We start from the raw sequence: 19,813 nt of genomic DNA on the forward strand, positions 1-19,813 counted from the left end.
CTTGGTTTTATTAAATAATATAAAGATAAGAAGAATCATACAAAATGGTAATCCAGAGTGTTTATTTATTCAGCTTTTAATTAAAATATCAGTTTTTCCTTTTTAAGGGTTAACAAAGGCTGAACTGAAAGCTAAATACTTCTTACAGTTTGATGCTGGAAAATTTTAGTCAGTCTCAGGAGTGAGAAAGGGGGAATTTATTTATCATCCCCACCCACTTTACATAATCACCAAAAAAAAAAAAAGAAAAAAGGAGGGGGCTCACTAACCATGTATTCTTCAGTAGAAGCCAGCCAAGTTTGTACTATTAATAAAATCTTGTGTTGCTAAGTCTTTCCTTTCCTCATTAATCTCTCTGTGCAGATTTCCTAATCACCCAGAGCACTTTTAAGATGACGTGAGTCCATATTTACAGCTAACCTACAAATATGCCCCAATGATTGTTGACCATGCTGTATGCCAAGTCTCTGAATGGTGCTGCTAAAACAAAATTTACAAAAGTGTTAATTTATACTTTTACACAAGACATTTACAATAGGTGGTACAAACATTCATCTTGATAAATATATTAGATACAAATCCTGCTTCTTGTTATCAGGTGTCTTTGGAAAATTGCTTACAAATTCCATATAACAGCTTTTTTAACTGAATTTATAACTAAAGATCTTCACACAGGTAAAACAGCTGCATCACAGCAAATAATTTTTTTGTTTTAAAAATGTGGTTTCAACACTTCAACATTTCCTCCAGTCCACATGTCTGGGAACAAAGTAGTCCTCGTCGTTACTTTCCACCTGAGCTCCAGCTATCTTTTGGCTTGTGGCTGGTACAGAAAGGTGCCGCTGTAGGTGGACAGGATCTCCCTGGCTTCGGTTGTGGCCAGCTGACCTTCGGTTCTTACCATAGCCACTTGGTCTCCTTTCCTCAGCGGTAGGATTACATTAAAGGATGCTGTACCCCCGCAGCCACAATTACCACCAGTCAGGCCTGAGCTCTGTAGCCTCTGTACGCTGCGGTTAGACACAGACAGCACGGCCTCTACACGATCGCCCTGCTTTGCGGTCAGCACACCTGAAATCAGGTATCGGCCATCCAGCGGTACAGTAAAGATCCCTGAGGGTGAGGACAGGAATGATTCAGCCTGGGTTCAATCAATAATGTTACTGATTAGTACTCTTGGTTTCTAAGTCTCTTCCCTATTCATGGACCTGCAATGAATTGATCCTAATGAGTTTTGGCTCTGTAGCCAAAGCCTGAATTATCCAATTCCTCTGTGTCACAGGACTTCATTGTTACCCAATTAAGAATTAAAAACACATCAATTAGCCACTCTGCTGTGCTGGGTGAGTCATTCCTCAGTTATAACAAACACGGGTCCTGCAGTTTATTTTGAATCATCTTTATATTCACAGTCCTGCTTCAAATACTCATGAGAGAACACATTTCGTATTAATCCACAACTGAAAATAATCCCTAACTAATGTTTTATTTATTTGTTTGTTTGTACAAAGCACAACTAAGTGCCCAGGCTCATAATAACAGCACATTTTTATGCAAAAAGACGACATATCTGCGTATTATCAACGTATCACAATGATACCAGCAAATGTTACAATCCTTTTAATACTGAATCTGTTTTTTTATGTGTGGATCTACCTGTGCTGGGATTGTAATGTCCTCCGTCATTTACTAGGACTCTGTTAAAGCGAATGATTCCAAAATCTCCAGAGAAACGTTGCTGAGTGAGGCCGGCAGAGAAGGAGAAGGTGTCTGCCAAAGCGCTATTGTCGACTGAAACTGGATGCAAACAGACAGGAATGTCGTCAATCAGTGTTTCAACTGATGGATAAATGAATACATGATTGCTGCATTTAAATTGATCAGAATCAATATGTATGTAATATGTATCTATCATAAATTCAATTCTTTTTGTAATGCCTTTAATCCTTGCTGAAACATGGACAGGTTTACCTGGTGAATCAGCTGGAGCTCGATAAACCGGGTTCCAGGGCACCTTTACTGCTGTAAGAGCTACAAGGCACACACAGTACATGTTAACTCATTATGTATTATTACATAATACGTAATACATCATGTATTATTATTATTATATCTTTATACTTATAAATCTGTCATTGGTGTGTGTGTACATATATATAAAGAAAATACAAAACTTTCTGGTGAATGCTTGCAGACGCACTAAAATCCTTGCACAATCTGCCCACACACCCTTAAAGAAACACATCCAGTTCCCACTCCCTCGCACTCCCCGACTAGAAATTATTCACAGTTTTTCCAATGCTTCTTCTTTTACATTGATACAGTAGAAGAAGCCTGCAGATGCATGTGATGTAACTTGATAATGAACTGGTAAAATACCTTGGCGTCTGGCTGATTGAGGCATGAAAGAAACAGGCTTCAGAGGAGGATAGCCTGCAAGAGAAACAGATGACAAAAATATTATGTTTTATTGTCATCTGAAGAGACGGGGTCGATCTGTAGTATTGCCAAATACAGTTCTTTGGTTTTCCATCTGGATCTTATGGCACACTGTGTGAGAGATTCCAAGAAACTTCAAGAACTCTAGACTTCGTAATTGTGGATTTTTGGAAGCAGATTGTTTTTCCCAGCTGTTTCAAGATAATGCCATCTAAAATCAGATTTAAGCATCCGTAGTTTCCACAAAGACTGACATTTAAATGTATTTATTATTAACCAAAAACAGACTGAATTAAAAACCAACCTATGACAAGCATTCAGATGGCAGTAAAGAAAAAATATGCAACAATAAAGAACTGAAAAGCTGAAACAAATCTCACATCCCATCCAAAAGCCCAAAGATGTGGGTGAATTTTAAGTTTTTTTGTTTTACAAGTAAGGGGGGTAAGACTAATTGGCATTTCCCTGGCTAATTCTCCCACACTACCAGTAAACAGTAACAATATGACTAACGTAGGCTGTTCTCTATTCCTTTACTGCCAAAAAGCATTGAGGCTAGAACAAAGCCTTTGTTTTGTTTGATATTTTATTTAATCTTTCTACATACAGCTTAAATAATTAAACCCCAAACTGCCTAAATCTATGTTCGGCGTCCTCTTCCTTCTGATTTGGTTTGGCACCCAATGAAAACCTTCACATAGATGACAAACAACTGTCCACGCATTATTAATTCTTCATGGCACAGATTCAGCAAGGTGCTGGAAACATTCCTGAGAGATTTTGATTCATATATACATGACAGCATCACACAGTTGCTGCAGATATGCTGGCTACCATTCCACTACATCCCAAAGGTGGTTTATTGGATTGAGATCTGAGTACAGTGACGTCACTGTCAGGTTCAGGAAACCCGTTTGAGATGATTTGAGCCAACAATATTCAGATAGGTTGTGGTGTTTAAATAATATTCATTAAGTCGTAAGGGGTCCAAAGTGTGTCAATACACCACCAGCAGCCTCAACTATTGATACAAAGCAGGACAGATCCATCTAAGTTTCCAACTTAGACTTGAGTTTACTTTGTGTTTTTCACTTGGCTTTGCTTTTTTCTACTTGCTGTTGCTGCATTTTTTTGACTTCCTAACCCTGGCCCAGCATTACAACACACTTGGCCAGGGTTAGGAAAATATTGTGTTTTTGATTAAAAAAGGTCCCTTGACTGCAGTAATCCTTCATGTTTCAAATAGTGATGTGGGAGTGATGCACCTTTGTTGGGTCTGTTACCTTGCATGTAGCAGAAGCAACAAAAACAGCATGATTTTTTGCCCTTAGAATTTTAGAGTTGGATTTGTATTTCATATACAACTGAATTAGTTTTGTGCTGTAAATTCGAGAGGCCTTGAGTTAGACTTAATTAGATTGCAGATTTTCATACACATCATAAAATAAGGCCTGCACCTTCATAGTGGATTTTCAGCTGTATGCTTAAGACGATACCAGAGGTCATCATGGACCTTAAGACTACTCGCCTGGTGCTCCTGCAAACCCTTTAACACGGTCTCTGGAAGAGTCCTCAGACCCTCTTCGCACAGTCACCCTGCGGCTGTATCCTGGAGGTCCTGCCTCTCCCATCTCCACAACAGAAATCTCAGGCACAGTCGGCACACCTGGTTGCCGAGGACTGAAAGGCTGTCTTGGCGGGCTGATGTTTTTTCTGTGTGTGTTTGGCTGCACTGGTTGGCCTGGGCTGTATGGTGTTCTGGGGTTGGTCTGCACAGGGTCGATGATGATAGGAATGTGGATTTGTTGGATTCTGTTTCTGTCTGGCAAAGACGCAGGCATCTCTGGTCCTGGTCTTACGGTCATTCCTTGGAAAATGAAACAAAAAAGAGACAGAGATCATGATTAATGGTCAGATCAGCTGTCATGCTCCTCCTGGCATTGTCAGCCATGCTGGCAGCTTCATGGGTGAATTTATCCACTGTAAGGATTTGAGCTAAATACCAATTTAGCAACATGCCCCCATGTTGACCATCACAGTATAAAACATTTCAGACATATAGACATATAAATCTCCTTTTCGCACTCATTAACAGTCCAGTCCTGGTACCTGACATTTTCCGAGGAACTTTTGTTTGTTTTTGTTTGCTGAACCACTTAATACTGACCTATGAATCATACAAGGATGAAAAATGAATCTAATTCAAGGGAAGAACCAGTGTTTATAACCAGCAAATAACTGATATTCAGTTTATCTTTAGGTACCTTGTTACTGCAGTCGGCTGCATTTCTTTAGTGGAAGCTATGAAAAATTGAAACAGGAAAATAAATAGAGCAAATACCTGACCAAGAATCTCAGAGATGACACTTCAGTTGATCCATCCATCTTAAGCAAGGGGCTGAGGTTTGTCAAACTACACAAGAACTGGACTGAAAATCAGTAGTGACATTTGGAGTGATGAATCCAAATTTCAAATTTGGGTTCTAAGTTTGAGAGCCATCAGTAAAACATGATGGAGACGCTGTCATGATTTGGAGCTGAATTTTAGCCAGTGGTGTTGTGGATCCTGTCAAATTGTTCAAATTATGAATGCAGAAAAAATACCAACACATTTCAACATTCAATGCCTCCTTCAGAACATCTGATTTTCATGTTTTAAAATTTGGATGTCCTTCAAGAAGCCTGGAGAAGTATTCCTGAAGATACTTAAAGAAATTACCAGAAGGTTTGCCTAAGAAAGTTCCTGCTCTGCTGACTTTCAGGCTTATTAGAAATGTACAGACTGTCTTTTTGCCTTATGTACTATATCTCCATGTTTGCACCTATTTCAATAAATCTCTGCAGCTATCTTTTCCTAGCAATGTGTAAAGATAATACTTTTGTACAGTACTGTACCATAGCTTTAAAAAAATCATTTATAACAGTTGTAAGTTCTCTTGCAGCCAAATATAATAAATCAAAAGTCAACTGTTAATTCAACTGCACATTCAGCCAGTGATCAATCCTACCTGAAAGCAACTATATTACATTAGAGCCTGGCTGTTACTCTGGATTATAAAAGTAATCAGGCATTCTGGTTTTATCAAATAAAACATCATCTACCTGTCAACAAAATTCGTCCTTCTTACTCCAAGCTACTCAGAAACCACATGTACTGTATAATCAAAAACAAATTAAACCCAGCAATCATGTTGTACTGAGATAATCAGAAATCTCTCATTCATTTCCTCCCCATGCCTTCTCCAGGGTGCCGGTTGCCTGAGTGCATATTTCCCATGAGCTCTCAGCCTGTGTCTCACTGAGGGGGAAACCGCGAATTCGAAAAGCACAGAGAAAAGCGCACACATTCATATGCATGCTGGTACAACCAAAGGCGTCACCAAAACCAGATGTTATTGCTTACAGGCAGACTGAGACACCAAAGGGTAATGCTTTAGTCACTTGCGCCTCTGCAGAACTGGGTGACATCTCGTGAGTGTTCACAAGTGACTGAAATCGTCATGGGATATTGTGGCAGACAGTCTGATCGTGCAATGGTGCCAAGGGTCATGATGCAGGGAGTGGCTGTTACACACTTACAATAATGCATCACTCAGAGTCTAATCTTTCTTGCTATGCACATGGACACAATTTCATTCTCCACCCCATTTTCCTACTGTAATATTTATGATGGGAGGCTCAAATTGTGCGCTGCATGGCAGACCTCTGGGATTCCTCTTGTGTATGAGAGTCTCCTCTGAAGACTTCCAGATGGGCTCCTGGGTCAGAGTTGGAAACACCTCACCTCACATACTCAGATATCTCATCGGGGGAAATTGTGGCACCACCTCAAAATTCTGGTGATGACTAAAATTATACAGTGCGTATGTGTGAGTGTGCGCCTTGGTGTCAATTACAATTTTCCATTCTTTCCCATCAGACAACCTGAGACTTCAAAAGGCCTTTTATGTCTTTTTTGTGTGTGTGTATTTCCTCATCACCGCAGACAGTTAATCCTCCTGCCTGTCTCTTCAATATAAAGCCTAAATGATCAATTGCAAAGCATTGATCCATGAAATCAAAGCCCTTAATTTATCCCTGCTTTAAAACAACAGTGATTTTTTCCCCTTTTTCATTTTCTGTTGCCTTTGTCCATTGCTAGACACTCACAGGACAGGGTGGAGAGAGAGGTGGAAAGTCCTCTGGCTTTCTTGGAAGGACAAATTGAAAGTAAAAGCTGGAAAGAAGCAGCGCGACAAGGGAGTAAAGTGAGCAACTCAGAGAAAACAGAGAGAAATAACAGGGATGTGATTTGAGCTGGGCTGGGATTATCTCCAAAAAAAGGAATAGGAAAAAAACATATTGCACATTAAATTGTAAAATTCAGCATGAAAATTCTGGCTAGTCACTAAATAAATTTGAAACAGAAGTATTTTTTTCATATTTTAAAATTTCCTAATAACATATGCAGTCATGGTTTAAAAAACACTCATTCATTTCTAAGGTTTTCCATATTAGGACATCATTTCAATAACCCAGTCTTTTAAATGAGGTAAATAAAACCTCAGATGAAAGGATCATTATGAATGCGCAGAGAGCTATGTACACCCTTTCTGCTTCCACAGGAATTAAGAGGATAAGTAGCACAAAAGTGCTGGTAATCAAATGCACTTGATTAACTGATCATGTGTAAGCGCCTCTATAAAAGTAGAGGTTTTGGCAGTTTGTTGGTCTGGAGTATTCGTGGGTGTATTAACACAATGCCAAGAGGGGAAAGACATCAGCAGTGATCTCAGAAAAGTGACTGTTGCTACCCGATGATTTGGGAAGATCTATAAGGCTATTTCCAAATAATTTGAAGTCCATTATTCTTCAGTCTGAAGTGGAAAACATTCAAGACAGTTGCCAATCTTCCTAGGAGTGTATGTCCAGTAAATTTCCCCAAGTCAGACCATGCAGTGACTGCAAAAAAACGTTACTTTCCTGTAGGAACGCTGCATTATTGCGTTACTAAAACCGTGATTTTTTTGCGAGAATGTCTCATGACAATGACGTAAGCGAGTGCGACGTTTGAGACAACAGCTGTGTGCAGATCAACAATGGATAATATATCAAGTACGGGAGACAGTATGAGCGTGCAGCGTTTAAAGCGTGTACTGACCTTATTCTGAGTTTGATTCCATAAAAAGTGACAAAAACATTAGTGTTCGTTGTGCGTGGGAAGAAAACTTCTTTTTACAGCGAAAACCCCCCCTAAACAAGCATCGAGTGCGCAATGACGTAATGGGAAATTCACAGAGAAACTCGCGGATTCTTCAACTGACCGCTGCGGCTCACCTGCACCAGGGCACACCTCCGCCTACCCTACTCCTGCTTTACAGGTGAAAATAGAGCAACAGGACCGCTAGTCTTTGACTTTATTTATTTTCTGCTGTGTTTTACTTGCATCTATTTGAAAGACTGAGTGTAAACACAAAAAATATTTTATTTTATATGCTGGGATGTGCAGAAAATAGGTTTAAATGTTAAACTAATTTCTTCAAGTCAGAGAATGGTGCATATCATTTAATGTTTGCTTGATGCATAAAGTTAAAAGATTAAAACTAATAAAACAAGTTAAAAAAAGGGACTTGTCCATTTGATTACATTTTGTATGATGGATTATGCAGAAAAAGTAGAATTGGGCTGAAAGATCTATCGCTTTATCACCTATTCAGGTTGTAAATCGTGTTTTTAAAAAGTAACGAAGTAACGAAGTAAGTAAATAATTAATTACTTTTGAAAATAAGTAATCAGTAAAGTAACGGGATTACTTTTGGGGGAAGTAATCAGTAATTAGTTACTGATTACTTTTTTCAAGTAACTTGACCAACACTGGTTATATGTGAGACCATCTGTCAGACAGATAAAAGCTTAGCTGAAACCGGGTCATGCAACAGGACGGTGAATTGCTGAAAAAGACAAGGATCAAGGTTTTCCAGTGACCCAGTCAAAGTTCAGATTGTAATGATGTGGCTTGCATTAAGAGAGCTGTGCATGAATGAAAACCTCAATGAAAAGAACAATGCACCAGAATTCCTCCACAACAATGTGAGAGTCTGATAAAGTCACGTAGAAATCTTTCATTTGAGGTATTGCTGCTAAAGGTGACTTAACAAGTTACTGAAACAAGTTTTTCATATACTGCTTCTGCATTCTGGCTAACGACACCATGTCATTAGCCAGAATGCAGAATGTATTTACCTTATTTTAAGACCTGATAAGTACTTGAGTTTTTTTTTTTTTAAATATCTTGATATGTAAAACTTTATACTTAACAAAGGCTGTACTTTCCTTTTTCCTTTTTTTTTTAACCATGACTGTATGAAACTAGTTTGCCAATTCTTGAGAGATTGAAATCTCTTGCGTAATTTCAGATTTCGTTGGTAGATCACAGACTTTTGAATGTTTCCACAGAGTAATTTCTTCTTAACCACAACTCCCTCTCAGAGGGAAAGCAACTAGATATAAAAAACAAAAGCAGTAGTGGCAGACCTCTGCAGCAGGAGCAGCTGCTGAGGGCTAAGCAGTGCCAACACTTTAAAACTAAAGTCACACAATTCCAATTCAACAGTCACGCTGTGTAAGGGCAAAGCTATTCCAGTCAATCTTTCAGTTATGTTATTACAACACATCATCTGTTTGCAGCCTCCTCTGGGTCCTCATATGACTGTGTGGAGAATATGAGCTCAAACACAGAGAGGAAACATTTCAGTAGGCTCTCAGCCACCACCACACCCACAGAGCAGGGATTTTTTGTGGATATTTTATCTCTATTTAGACAATTTCTCTCCTTTCCAAACTTGAAGTAACCATTAAATCTCGAGCCACAAAGTCCAACTCCCTCTCTTGTGGGATTTAGGACTAAAAGAAAATGAGATTACTCTTTGAAGGGAAAAATTCTGACACTTTTAGAAATACAGTAAGCTTATTTACTCTGCTCATGCTGAGATTTAGGTGAGTTGCCTCGAGCAGTTTGCTAATGTAGGCTGGAAGAAAAATTTGAAACAGGTTGCCTGGTGTCCTGCCGACCAGCTTCTCAGAAATGTTCTATTTAACAAGCTGTATCTTTGTTAAATCAGTAGAAAAATGGCAACTCGGTGACACTTTAGCATGTTATGGGGGGAAACCAGTTACCAGTTACCAGGCAACAAGTTGACACTCCAGGAAGTTGCAGTTAATTTGTCTTGGAACCAAGCTAGCCGTTTTCTCCCTCTTTGAGTTAGGTTAGCAGGTTGCTACAGTATAGACTGAAATAATGGTGCACACAAGCGATAAATGTCTCTTTGCTAAAACGGACATATGAAAAATGCCACAAATAGCAGACAAACTTGAGTGATTAAAGAAAATGCTGGGTAGCTTAAAATTCCCTGCTCCTCTCTCACCTCAAGAGGCCAATCACAGTAAGAAGTGATTGTGAATGCCAGCTTGCCTGTCTCAGAAAGTTGCAAAGAATAGCTGACACAGCCACCCTCTATCTGAAGTTGGAAAGGTGGGAAGTGGGGGTTCTGATTATAAACCAAGCTTAATGTTCCTGGTAAGATAATGAAATCAAACATCCTTGTTTGGAAATAACAGGCCATATTTGGCAAATGCTGAAATGGGTACAATTCATCGGCCCTCTTTTCTCCGCAGCTCCCTATCGCTCTATTGTTTTGGAGAATAATGTGGGAGGGACTGGTAATGGGGCCCCAGTCATGACATCACAGCTGAGGGTAGCTGAACCATCTGGTCCTGGGTGTGGAGCCCTTCTTCTCCCCTCTCCATCAAGACTGACTCCAGCGGTGAGTCAGGGCCCTTAATGAGGACCAGACTCCACACATCGGGCTTAGGTCACCCTGCGGGAATCTCTCGAGGCTGGTATGTGTACATGTGTAAAGAGAAAGAAACGAGGGAGGGGTAGAGGTATGTGTACTGAGGGACTGGGAGCTGAGGTTGAGGTCCGCAGTTCTGTGGTATTGCAAATAAAGGGGAATTATGGTGAAAGAAAGAAGACCTCACAACTCATGAAAGGACTGGGGGAGAAGGAGCAGTCTGTTGAGTGTTTAAGTGATATTTACGTCACGGAGTAACAAGGCACGTAACACTGTGAGTAAATCATCATAGGCACTGGAATGGCTGTAAAATTTTTCAGATTTCATTTGCATGTTTCATTGCCTGTACAAAAAAGGGGGATTCCTGGGACAACACAAATCTAAGCCACAGGAAGTCTCTAATGTGGGCCTCTGCTTCTCAGTGCTGGGACATATTGAATGACATGCTGGAGGCAAGCACGGGAGGCTCAGTGAACTTGTGCCCTCCCATTTTGAGAAATACCCTGTAGCTGTTCAAGCCTTCACGTAAACCAAGCCAGCATTATGTGGAGATTATCCACAGGAAAAGTTTGTGTTTACACAGATGTTAATCATACTTGATAAACTCAGATAGTGAAAACTAGGCAGGACGCTGACAAAAAAGATTATGTGCATGTAGCCACTACTTTTTTACTTGGGTTCTTCTGGCTAATTTCAGTGCTTGACTGCACTAATGTGGGAATCCCCTGAACTAATGGACCCTTAAGTGGCTAAACTGTGCCATAATCTGACTCCAATTACTGTCATGATTCCCTATCGTGATAACTCTGCCCGCTAATGAAGCAAAGCCTGCTAGTTAGTTGAGACAGTCGACTTGTAAATGCTACAAAAGGCACTTCTCGTTGCTTCATATTGTACTTCCAGCACACCCTTTTCATTACTGTGCCTCATTAATCTGATAGTATCACTCCTTTGCTGCCATACAGATCACACGAAAGCCATTTGCTGCCACAGCTGCTGTTGTTTCATTTCACAAGCACCACCTACATGCCCGTATTCACCTTTAGGCTCTGAAAGTGTCACTGTGCTTCTATCAAAGTGCGCGTCAGATGTTCACAGGGCGTCTGTAAGATCTCCTTCTCCGTCTCTTTCCAAGTCAGAATTGGGGGGGATGATTCAGGCAACTTTTGGAACTCATATTTTGACATTTAGTCCATGTTAGCAGCACTCTACTGGTGTGCAGAGATTAAAGTAATCAGTGTCTGAACTTCATCTTTTTTTGACTTTGCATTCTTTAGACAGCTATTTCCATTATTTTTGGAAAAATGAGTGCAACACTGAATGTCTTCCAGGAAAGACTTCCAGAAGAATGCATCTGGATTCATGTTTAAGTGATTGACTCTGTCAGGCCATTTTTTTTTAAAGCCTTTGCGTGTTTACGCTTTAAAAAGCTGTGAACACTTTCATCTTTTGTTGTGTTTGGTTGATGCGATGAGCAGAGTGCTTGTTACTATGCTCTTTTAAGCTTCATTTTGGGTGTGACCATATTAATGTGTGGACAGGAATGTCACAGCTGTCCATTAAAAGTTTGTTTGCGATTTAAAAAAAAAAGAAAAGACTGAACTGTTTTATTGCTATCAACTCACCTGGCTCTTTGTCACCGCCGTCCTTCAAAACACTTTTGGCCATGGCGGATAGCTGTCCCTGAAACTTCTGCAAGGATTTTTGCAGAGCATTGATTTCTGCTCCGTGATTTCCACATGTGATGTTCATTCTGTCGACGCAGTCCCGCAGGCCGGCAACATGTCTCTCTAACCCATCTTTCAGGTCTTTGATGTTAGCAGAAACTCCGTCTAACCTTCCACACACCTTTTCGAGTCGGGTTACACGTCCATCCACAGCGGAGATGCCATCAGAAACACCCTGTGTGTTCTGTTTACATTCACCCAGTTCAGATGACACCTGTCTGCTAAGCGTATCGAGTCTGTCCTCCAGCTCCCCCACCTTACGTTGAGTGGATTCAGATGTACTCCAGCTGTCCTGTGCTGTACTGCCTTCGCCTCTCTGCTCAGCATAGCAGCATGTTGAGTTTATTTTCTGCATATCTTGGTTGTATTTGCCTAAGGAATCACTTAAACCAGTAACAGCGCCAGACAGACCGAGTACGTTGTTTTCAAGATTATTCAGTCCCTTCTTGAAGTCATCCATTGTCTGCACACTTCTCTCTGCTGCTCCTGAGTACCTCTGAACAAAATTCTCAAGTTGGCTGAGCTTGGCTGTGTTGGAACTCACATCTGTGTGAAGGACGTCCAGGTCATTTCTGTACCGATACAGGTCCTTCAAAATGTTTTCTAGACCATTAAGTTTAGGTGCAGAAGTTACCTGTCCTGCGGTATTTTGTGAGCCTGAACATCCTGCAGAGCACAACTCTCCAACAGTGTTAACCTTGTCATCCAAACCTTGGAGGAGGAGCTTGTTGTTGTTAACTTCTGACTGGATGGCATTAATAGAGTCACTAAACTCCCCAGGGAAATTGTTTTGGCTCATTTCCACCAGCATGTTCGTAAACTGGTCCTCCATGCCGTTCAGACGTCCATCCAGAAGCGTCCGAAGAGCTGCCACTTCCTCTGTGATTGTACGGGTTAGCTTTTCCTCGATGTAGAAGCAGTGAGTCTCTGCATTTAGTTCTGTGATATTTATACGTGCCTCCAGCTCCTCAATCAATAAAGAAAAATCGCTGATGCTTTCTTGTGGAGCAGACAGATTTTCCAGCTCATTGTCAATGCGGACATTCAGGATGCGGTGAGCCTCTGCAATGCGATCAATCTCACGCCACAGGTCTTTATGGTCACCGTGTTCTTTTTCCTCTTTGGATGGATCCGTCTGCCTTTGGGTTCGCACAGGTCCATCTGCAGCAGCCAAGTCTAGACGCAGCGATCGGATCTCCTTTCGCAGATCAGCCTCCTTGGAATTGATCAACTTGGTAAACCTGTCCAAAACTTCATCATGGCTATCTTCACAGGTCTTCTGCAGCTTCTGGAGCTTGTCATTACATGAGCTCTGAGCTTTGGCCATTTGCTCCTCCAAATTCTGGTCAATCTCTTTCTTTAGGCTTTCAAATTTTCCATCAATGTAAGTCTGTATAACATCAAAATCCGGTATGGGTGAAGCTTGAGACTGAGAGGCATCCATGAGGACACGTATCTGGCCCTCATGACTTGTTGTGATTCCTCTTAGGTCTTCCAAAGCTTCATCCTTGCTTTGCAGCGCGTTATTGATATCATCCAAACGAGCGACTATTTTTTCTATGTCCTTCTGTCCTGGCATCCCACCTCTGGTGGCCTGATGACCATCCAAAACGGCCGGGTTCTCCTCCGTAGCTGCATCTGTGGGACTGTCTGGTGGGCGCATGTTGTTTAGAAGTGTCATGAGCATCTTCTTTGTGTCCTCTTGCAGGTTTGCAGTTAACCCTGTCAAAGCAGACTGGAGATCCAGGACTGTCTGAGACAGACGCTGAACTTCACCTTCCAGAAGATGCACTTTATCTGTCCCACCAGGCCTTGTCACATGCTGCGGGGTCTCTCTTCGCTCCGGCCCTGGAGTAATGAAATAACTTATGAATTATAACATAAATAAGTAAGAGTTACTTTGTTAGTGGCACATACTAATGTTTAGTAAAATACTGTTAGTATAAAGTTGATTTCTCACTCTGTATGTGTCTGGTTGTATGTCCAGGATTTGGTGGGCGGTAAGGCTGCGTTCCCTGAACTGTTTGCCAGTTAGGGGTTGGTTTTGAGTCTTTACAGTGTGGACCTTGGTAATTAGGACAGCATCTCCACTCTAACTCTGTGACCGTCTTATAAGCAATCTTGTATGTGGGTCGAAATCGAGTTTTGTACCTGTAAACAAAAAGCAGAGAAATAAATGAGTTTTGTTGTTCAAACACATATGGATGTAGTCTCAAAGTCTTGAGCATATATAAATATAAATGGGAAACACTAGACTTTCTCAAAATCACATCCAGACCTTTTGGAAAGTGTTATCAGTGTTATTATGTTCCGTGCTAAACTGCTCCACTACTTTAAAAAAAAAGAAAAGAACCTGTTAATTGGTTCACTCTTGCAATCACCAAAACATCTGTTTTGGGGGATTTTTTTTAACATAGATATTTTAGAGCTTCTCCTTCAATCTTCACTATGTCAAAATTCCAGCTTTCCAGCCAAAGAAAGCATTTCCCCAAGAAACAATGGATGATATCACTTCCCTGAAGCCAGGGGTCATGTCATGCAAAACATCTGGAAAGTTACTATCTGAAACAATCATCTTTACACATTTCCCAACTGTCACTGGTAAAACTGTTCACTCTCAATAAGCAGGAACAAAAGAAGAAAGCAAGTGACAACAACACTTTAAGGTCTGCTTGTGATCTACAAAGTAAATCTAATCCTAACATGTGGCAACATGAAGTCAGTGCTGTGTATCATAAGGTGAGGTGTCTCCTCTCATGACCAGCTCTTCTTGCCTGGAAATCTGGTGACCTAAGTATGATCAGCTTCCAGGAATCTTTTCCACAGAGCAGGGGCTCTCATCCATGTGTTTGTGCAAGAGGATCACAAAGCAGAACCACAGATAGCATGTGTTTAAGGACTAACAATGATTCACTAAGAAAAATGAATTAAATTGCAACACAGCATCTTCCAGTACAAAATTAAAAGTATTCCAGTCACTGGTGCCGACATTCCCATTTACAATGATCAGTTAATGATTTGTTTAGTGCAGAAGTTTGGGGATTGGATGTGGTAATCAAAGTCTTTTAACTTTAAATGGGTTAGGGAAAAGTTTTATTTTTATTGTGATATGTTCATATTGTCAAAGGTTCATGGGTATTTAGGTTATACACTTATATATAAATGTATAACCTATACATATATATAACCTATATATGCCACCCTAATGCGATTCCAGATTAATTGCCTGTCAGATAAACTCATAGCAAAGTCTATTTTGTCCATAATAGTTATGAAAGCTACAGCAACTCATTGAGTTATGTTTTAATCAGGGCTAAATTCTTTCTAATGCTAACAAATTAGCAACTGTGAACCATCTGTTAGAGTCTCATAACTCATTTGAACAAAGGACTAGATGGACAAACATGCAGATACATAAAGATGTCCTCTATAGGTGAAATGTTAAACACAAAGTCAAACCTTAACATGCAGAAAATTAAAAAAGGAATAGATCAAAAAGTAAATGTGAACTGGCTCAAATATATATTAATATTAGCACTTGCCTGTTATAAGCCTTTTTTTTTATTTTACTTATTCTCATCATATTAGTCTTTATTTTGGACAGCTGGCAGTTACAGTTAATCCCATTTATACACCTGTGCTTGGGAAAACCTCTGGGCCTAGTTTCAGTACTTATACTGACAAACTAACCAGGGTGTGTGCAGACCTGATGGCAGTGTCCAGCTACTGTAGCAGAGCTGGACAACTTTTTTTTTTTCAGGCCGATACTGAGTTTGAGTTTTTAAGACAAGAGAAGGGCCTATAATTGCAAATAGCATGGTTACACATTACAAGGAAAATATCCATCCATCCATCCATGTATCCATTTTCTTTCAGTTATTGAATTCAGGGGACTGGGTGAGACCGAGAGGCTGGGTACACCCTGGACAGGTTGCCAATTTGCAGGCTGGATTTAGATGCTCTGCAGTCCAGTTGTGGCCGTAAAGCCCTATTTTGCCCATGTGTGCACTATTGTGAACCTGAACAATAGCTTCTTATGGAAAATGGCAACATAACATAAATTTCTACGTAGTATATGTCACCATAAGTTTTTTTGTTGGAAGAAGCGCAGCTTTGTTGTCTCATTTAATGGTTGCATCACGTTTTGAACTTTTTGGGGATTTTCTGGTAACACTTGCTTCAGCCTGGCTTGTCATTTAGTCCAACAACAGACAGAAATGAGTAAACTATGGGTAATGTTCTCCTCTTTACTAGCTTTACCCACAGATTCCTCCCTTTGCCTATTTTCAGTGGGCTTTTTAACTTGCTGTAAAAGCTGTACTTTTTCTGCTTCTTCCCATGAAGCTTTGCAGCCACTGTGAACATTTCTGCCTCCAGCTCTCTCCCAAATAAACATTTTGTATCTATTCTGCCACATGCATCTAAACATGAACCCTCAACCCCTTCTCCCCGGATGCTCACGCCACTTGTTGCTGGCAGTCGGGTTGGTAGGCTGGGCAGGGGGCCACCACGGGCTCCTCGAAGCTCTCCACACTCCCCTGCACGGCGCAGCTCACGTTCTTTTGCACCATATAGGCGCACCAGTTCCTGAGGAGGGAGATAAACAAAGACTTAAGCATGTATAGCAAGAAGTGGCAATTAATTTAGAGCAATATACCAAAGAACGCAGCTGGACTATAAAAGTTTCATAACAAGCTCCATATGGTTTATGAGCTTTCCCTAAAGGCGTTGTTGCAGTGATCTTTGTCAGGCGTCCATTCCCAGTCTATTTTCATTTATCAGAAAACGTGGAAATGCAGTGGTCTGCTGTACATAAGAGACTGGAGGTAATCAGCAACGTTCCAGGGTTTATCTGCACCTTATCGCCAACTTTTGGCAACACTGGCGAACTCGAGCCAAATTTAGTCACCGGCTGATAGAACAACGGGGAATGCTATCAAACTACATATGACCATAAGAGGCTAAATCCTCAGGTCATTCAGGTAACTGAGAAGCCTGGATTGATTTTTATTTTTTGTTTGGCAGAAAAAAAGCGCAGCGTTACCTTTAAGCAGAAACACCCGTCATGAAGCACTTATTAGTTTCTGAAAGACAGACAGTTTTAAAGAGCTCGTCTAAACTGTACAAAAGTCATTGCTTACCCAGTCCTGTGTCTGTGTACCGGTCCAGTGTTTGCAGACCCGTGGAACAAGCCGTAAGAGGAGGGGGTCCCGTAAGTGAGCTGAAAGTTTAAAATCAGTGTGAAAACTGCCCACCGCCGGTCCATCTCTCCACGCCTGTGCTTCATACTTAACAAACGCATTAAAATAAATATTTCTACCACAGAAAAAAAAACTACCCTGTTATTACCATCCGCAAATTTCCCGAACTCCAAAGTTACATTCCCCCTGTGGCTGATTTGACTCCGGCAACTGAACTTTGAGGGAAGTCCGCAATCACTGCAACTCCCTTGGAATGACGTTGAAGGCCCACCCCCTCCTCCTCCACCCCCCAAAAACACCAGGGGGGCAAAGTCTATTATTCAAAAAACAGTCTGTAGCCCCAGAGGTTAGTTTTAATTAAATTATTCTTTTAAGTTTTGGTGGTTAAGACTCGATGATTAATTAATGCGAGGGACGAGGGGGGATGCGGGCATCAAGTCAAGTCAGTCAACAGCCAATAAGTCACACCTCACTGATAATAGGGTAATGTCATTTGAATGCAACCACCAGAGTTGAAAGACGCGTGTGAAGTGGTGGAGTTGATGATATTCATGACTTGGGATAACAGTAGTAATTTACATTCCGTTGGATAATGGGAATAAGGGGAGGATATATATTCTGGTGTGCAGTCTGTTCCTTTCTGCATCAGCTTGTTGGGCAAATTGTATTTTTAAAGCCCAACTGAGCAATTTGCTGATTTATTAACGTGAATAGAGACAAAATGTACAGCACTAAATAGGCCTGCACTAGAGCTTCAATTCACAGCACTCGAGGCAGAAATTCATTGTCGGTGCTTTTGCACTGTGCGAAAAGTGCGAGTGTTTCCGTGCTCAACATGGTGCTGCTGTGAAAATGATTCTTTGTGTGAAATGGCTTGCAGATACCCTGTTGCCCATGTTGCCGTGGTGCAGGGAATACTGTATAACTTCTTCTCCCTGATCAGACAGATGCTGTCATTTAACGCAATACTGATTAATGGGGTGGGGAGGGTGGTGGTGGTGGTGGTGGTGGCAGCGACCAGGTAAGACTGAGACTTAAATAAAGACAGGGTGAGAATACAAAGCAATATGTGGTCGTCTGTGAGGATACAGAGGGATTCTTTAAAGCATCGTGGGAACGGGAAACGAATAACAACGCAAATGGATCTACACGCACAGATCTAACCCTTCTCCGTCTGGTCTCTCAGACCACAGATAGCCATTTCCTAAAAATAAAGACTGCAGTGTTTCATCAGACAGCCTGCACCAGGTCGGCCAACTGAAAGATGCCGGAGTGTGTTACATAAGTGAAAAAAAAGTCTCTTGAGGATTTGATTTTCAAATGGTTTAATAAACAACAAATGTCAGGTAAGCCTGACATTAACAACCACCCTCACGGGAAAGATCCCTTTAATGGGGTTACTGAGAGTTTCCTCCTTTTCCTGTGCTAACATCTTTGCACTTCACAAATAAAAAATAAAATAACTTACACTATAAAGTCAGCAAACTTCAACGTTAGGGCTTCTCAGATAGAGGGGAGGAAAAAAAGATGCTGTGAAGAGGCACTGTTGTTTCTTTAGTGTCCAGAAGAGGGCAGCACAGCAGCGATAAAAACAGCAGGCGCTCCTTGTAGTCATGGCAATTCTTATCCGAAAGTGTCGAGAGTGAGAAAAGGACATTTCATTACTGAGGCAGCATGAGTGTAAAATGTCCAGTTTCATCACCTTGCCGGGTTGCCTTCATGTCAGTCATCCTCGTCATGGGCTCTGAATTAACCATCAACTCTTTACCGTGAGCAGCTTTACCGCCATCATACTCTTTCTCTTTATTTATAACTAATAACGACTGACATTTACAGCGTGCTGCCAACAGGTTTCAGTTTCACGAGTTCAGAACATCGCCCAATCTGTTTTCACTGCTTTAATTGTATGCGGATTAGAGCACGTGCTTATTGTCATTTTCCATGATGACATTATCAAGGCTTACACCTTCATAGTCATTAACTTCATATACGCCCTGACATTCATACAGAACAGGAAGTATGAAGGGTCATGACTGATGGAGAATACCAAGCCACATTTTTCATTAGAAAGAAGAAAAAGAAGAAGAAGAAGACCCATAAATCCTGGGATATTTCCTCGTTGCACCTCTTCGGGATCAATTTCTTATTTTTTGACTTTGTCGAAGTTGGAGGACTGATTGGAAATGGAACAGCCGCCACTGAATCCGGGGAGGATCATTTACAGCCGATGCATTTGTCACGGAGACATGCATTTTGCAGGCCCAACCCATCACGTGACCCCTTTTGAATCCTCCTAAATTCACCGAAGCTGCGACCTTGATCTTTTCCTTTACCTATAATAAATGCGGCGGTGCACCTGTGGGCGGGGCTGCCGCTGCAGAGGCAACACAAAGCAGATCTCTCACTGGAAGGATCAGATGCGTGCTCCACTGCAGACTCGTGTCCTGAAACACTCTGCTTCAAAGCACGTGGGTCAGATTAAATTCAGACAGCGCTATTGTTCATGTAGGCACCCTGTGGATTTCTTTTTTTTTGTCTTTACACTAAAATATCTTTGTAAAAATAAGTAATAAAGAATAAATAAAAACAACAACATTGGCTTTTTGTGTCACCA

At 41.0% G+C, this 19,813-nt stretch overlaps 1 protein-coding gene across 1 annotated transcript; it reads right to left on the reverse strand.

Annotated features, from left to right (window-relative positions):
• Positions 1–51: 51 nt before the first annotated feature.
• Positions 52–17,439, reverse strand: emilin2a (elastin microfibril interfacer 2a). The gene is made up of 9 exons (XM_080861774.1): positions 17,140–17,439; positions 16,460–16,585; positions 13,959–14,149; positions 11,897–13,846; positions 3,968–4,306; positions 2,380–2,433; positions 1,972–2,031; positions 1,657–1,797; positions 52–1,113 (listed from the first exon to the last, which is right to left on the reverse strand). The coding sequence occupies exons 1-9, from the start codon at positions 17,298–17,300 to the stop codon at positions 806–808; spliced, it is 3,330 nt and encodes a 1,109-aa protein (XP_080717900.1). The 5' UTR covers positions 17,301–17,439; the 3' UTR covers positions 52–805.
• Between the last annotated feature and the right edge of the window lie 2,374 nt (positions 17,440–19,813).

This window comes from Rhamphochromis sp. 'chilingali' (genome assembly GCF_963969265.1).
Source record: "Rhamphochromis sp. 'chilingali' genome assembly, chromosome: 16".
NCBI classification, from domain to species: Eukaryota; Metazoa; Chordata; class Actinopteri; order Cichliformes; family Cichlidae; genus Rhamphochromis; species Rhamphochromis sp. 'chilingali'.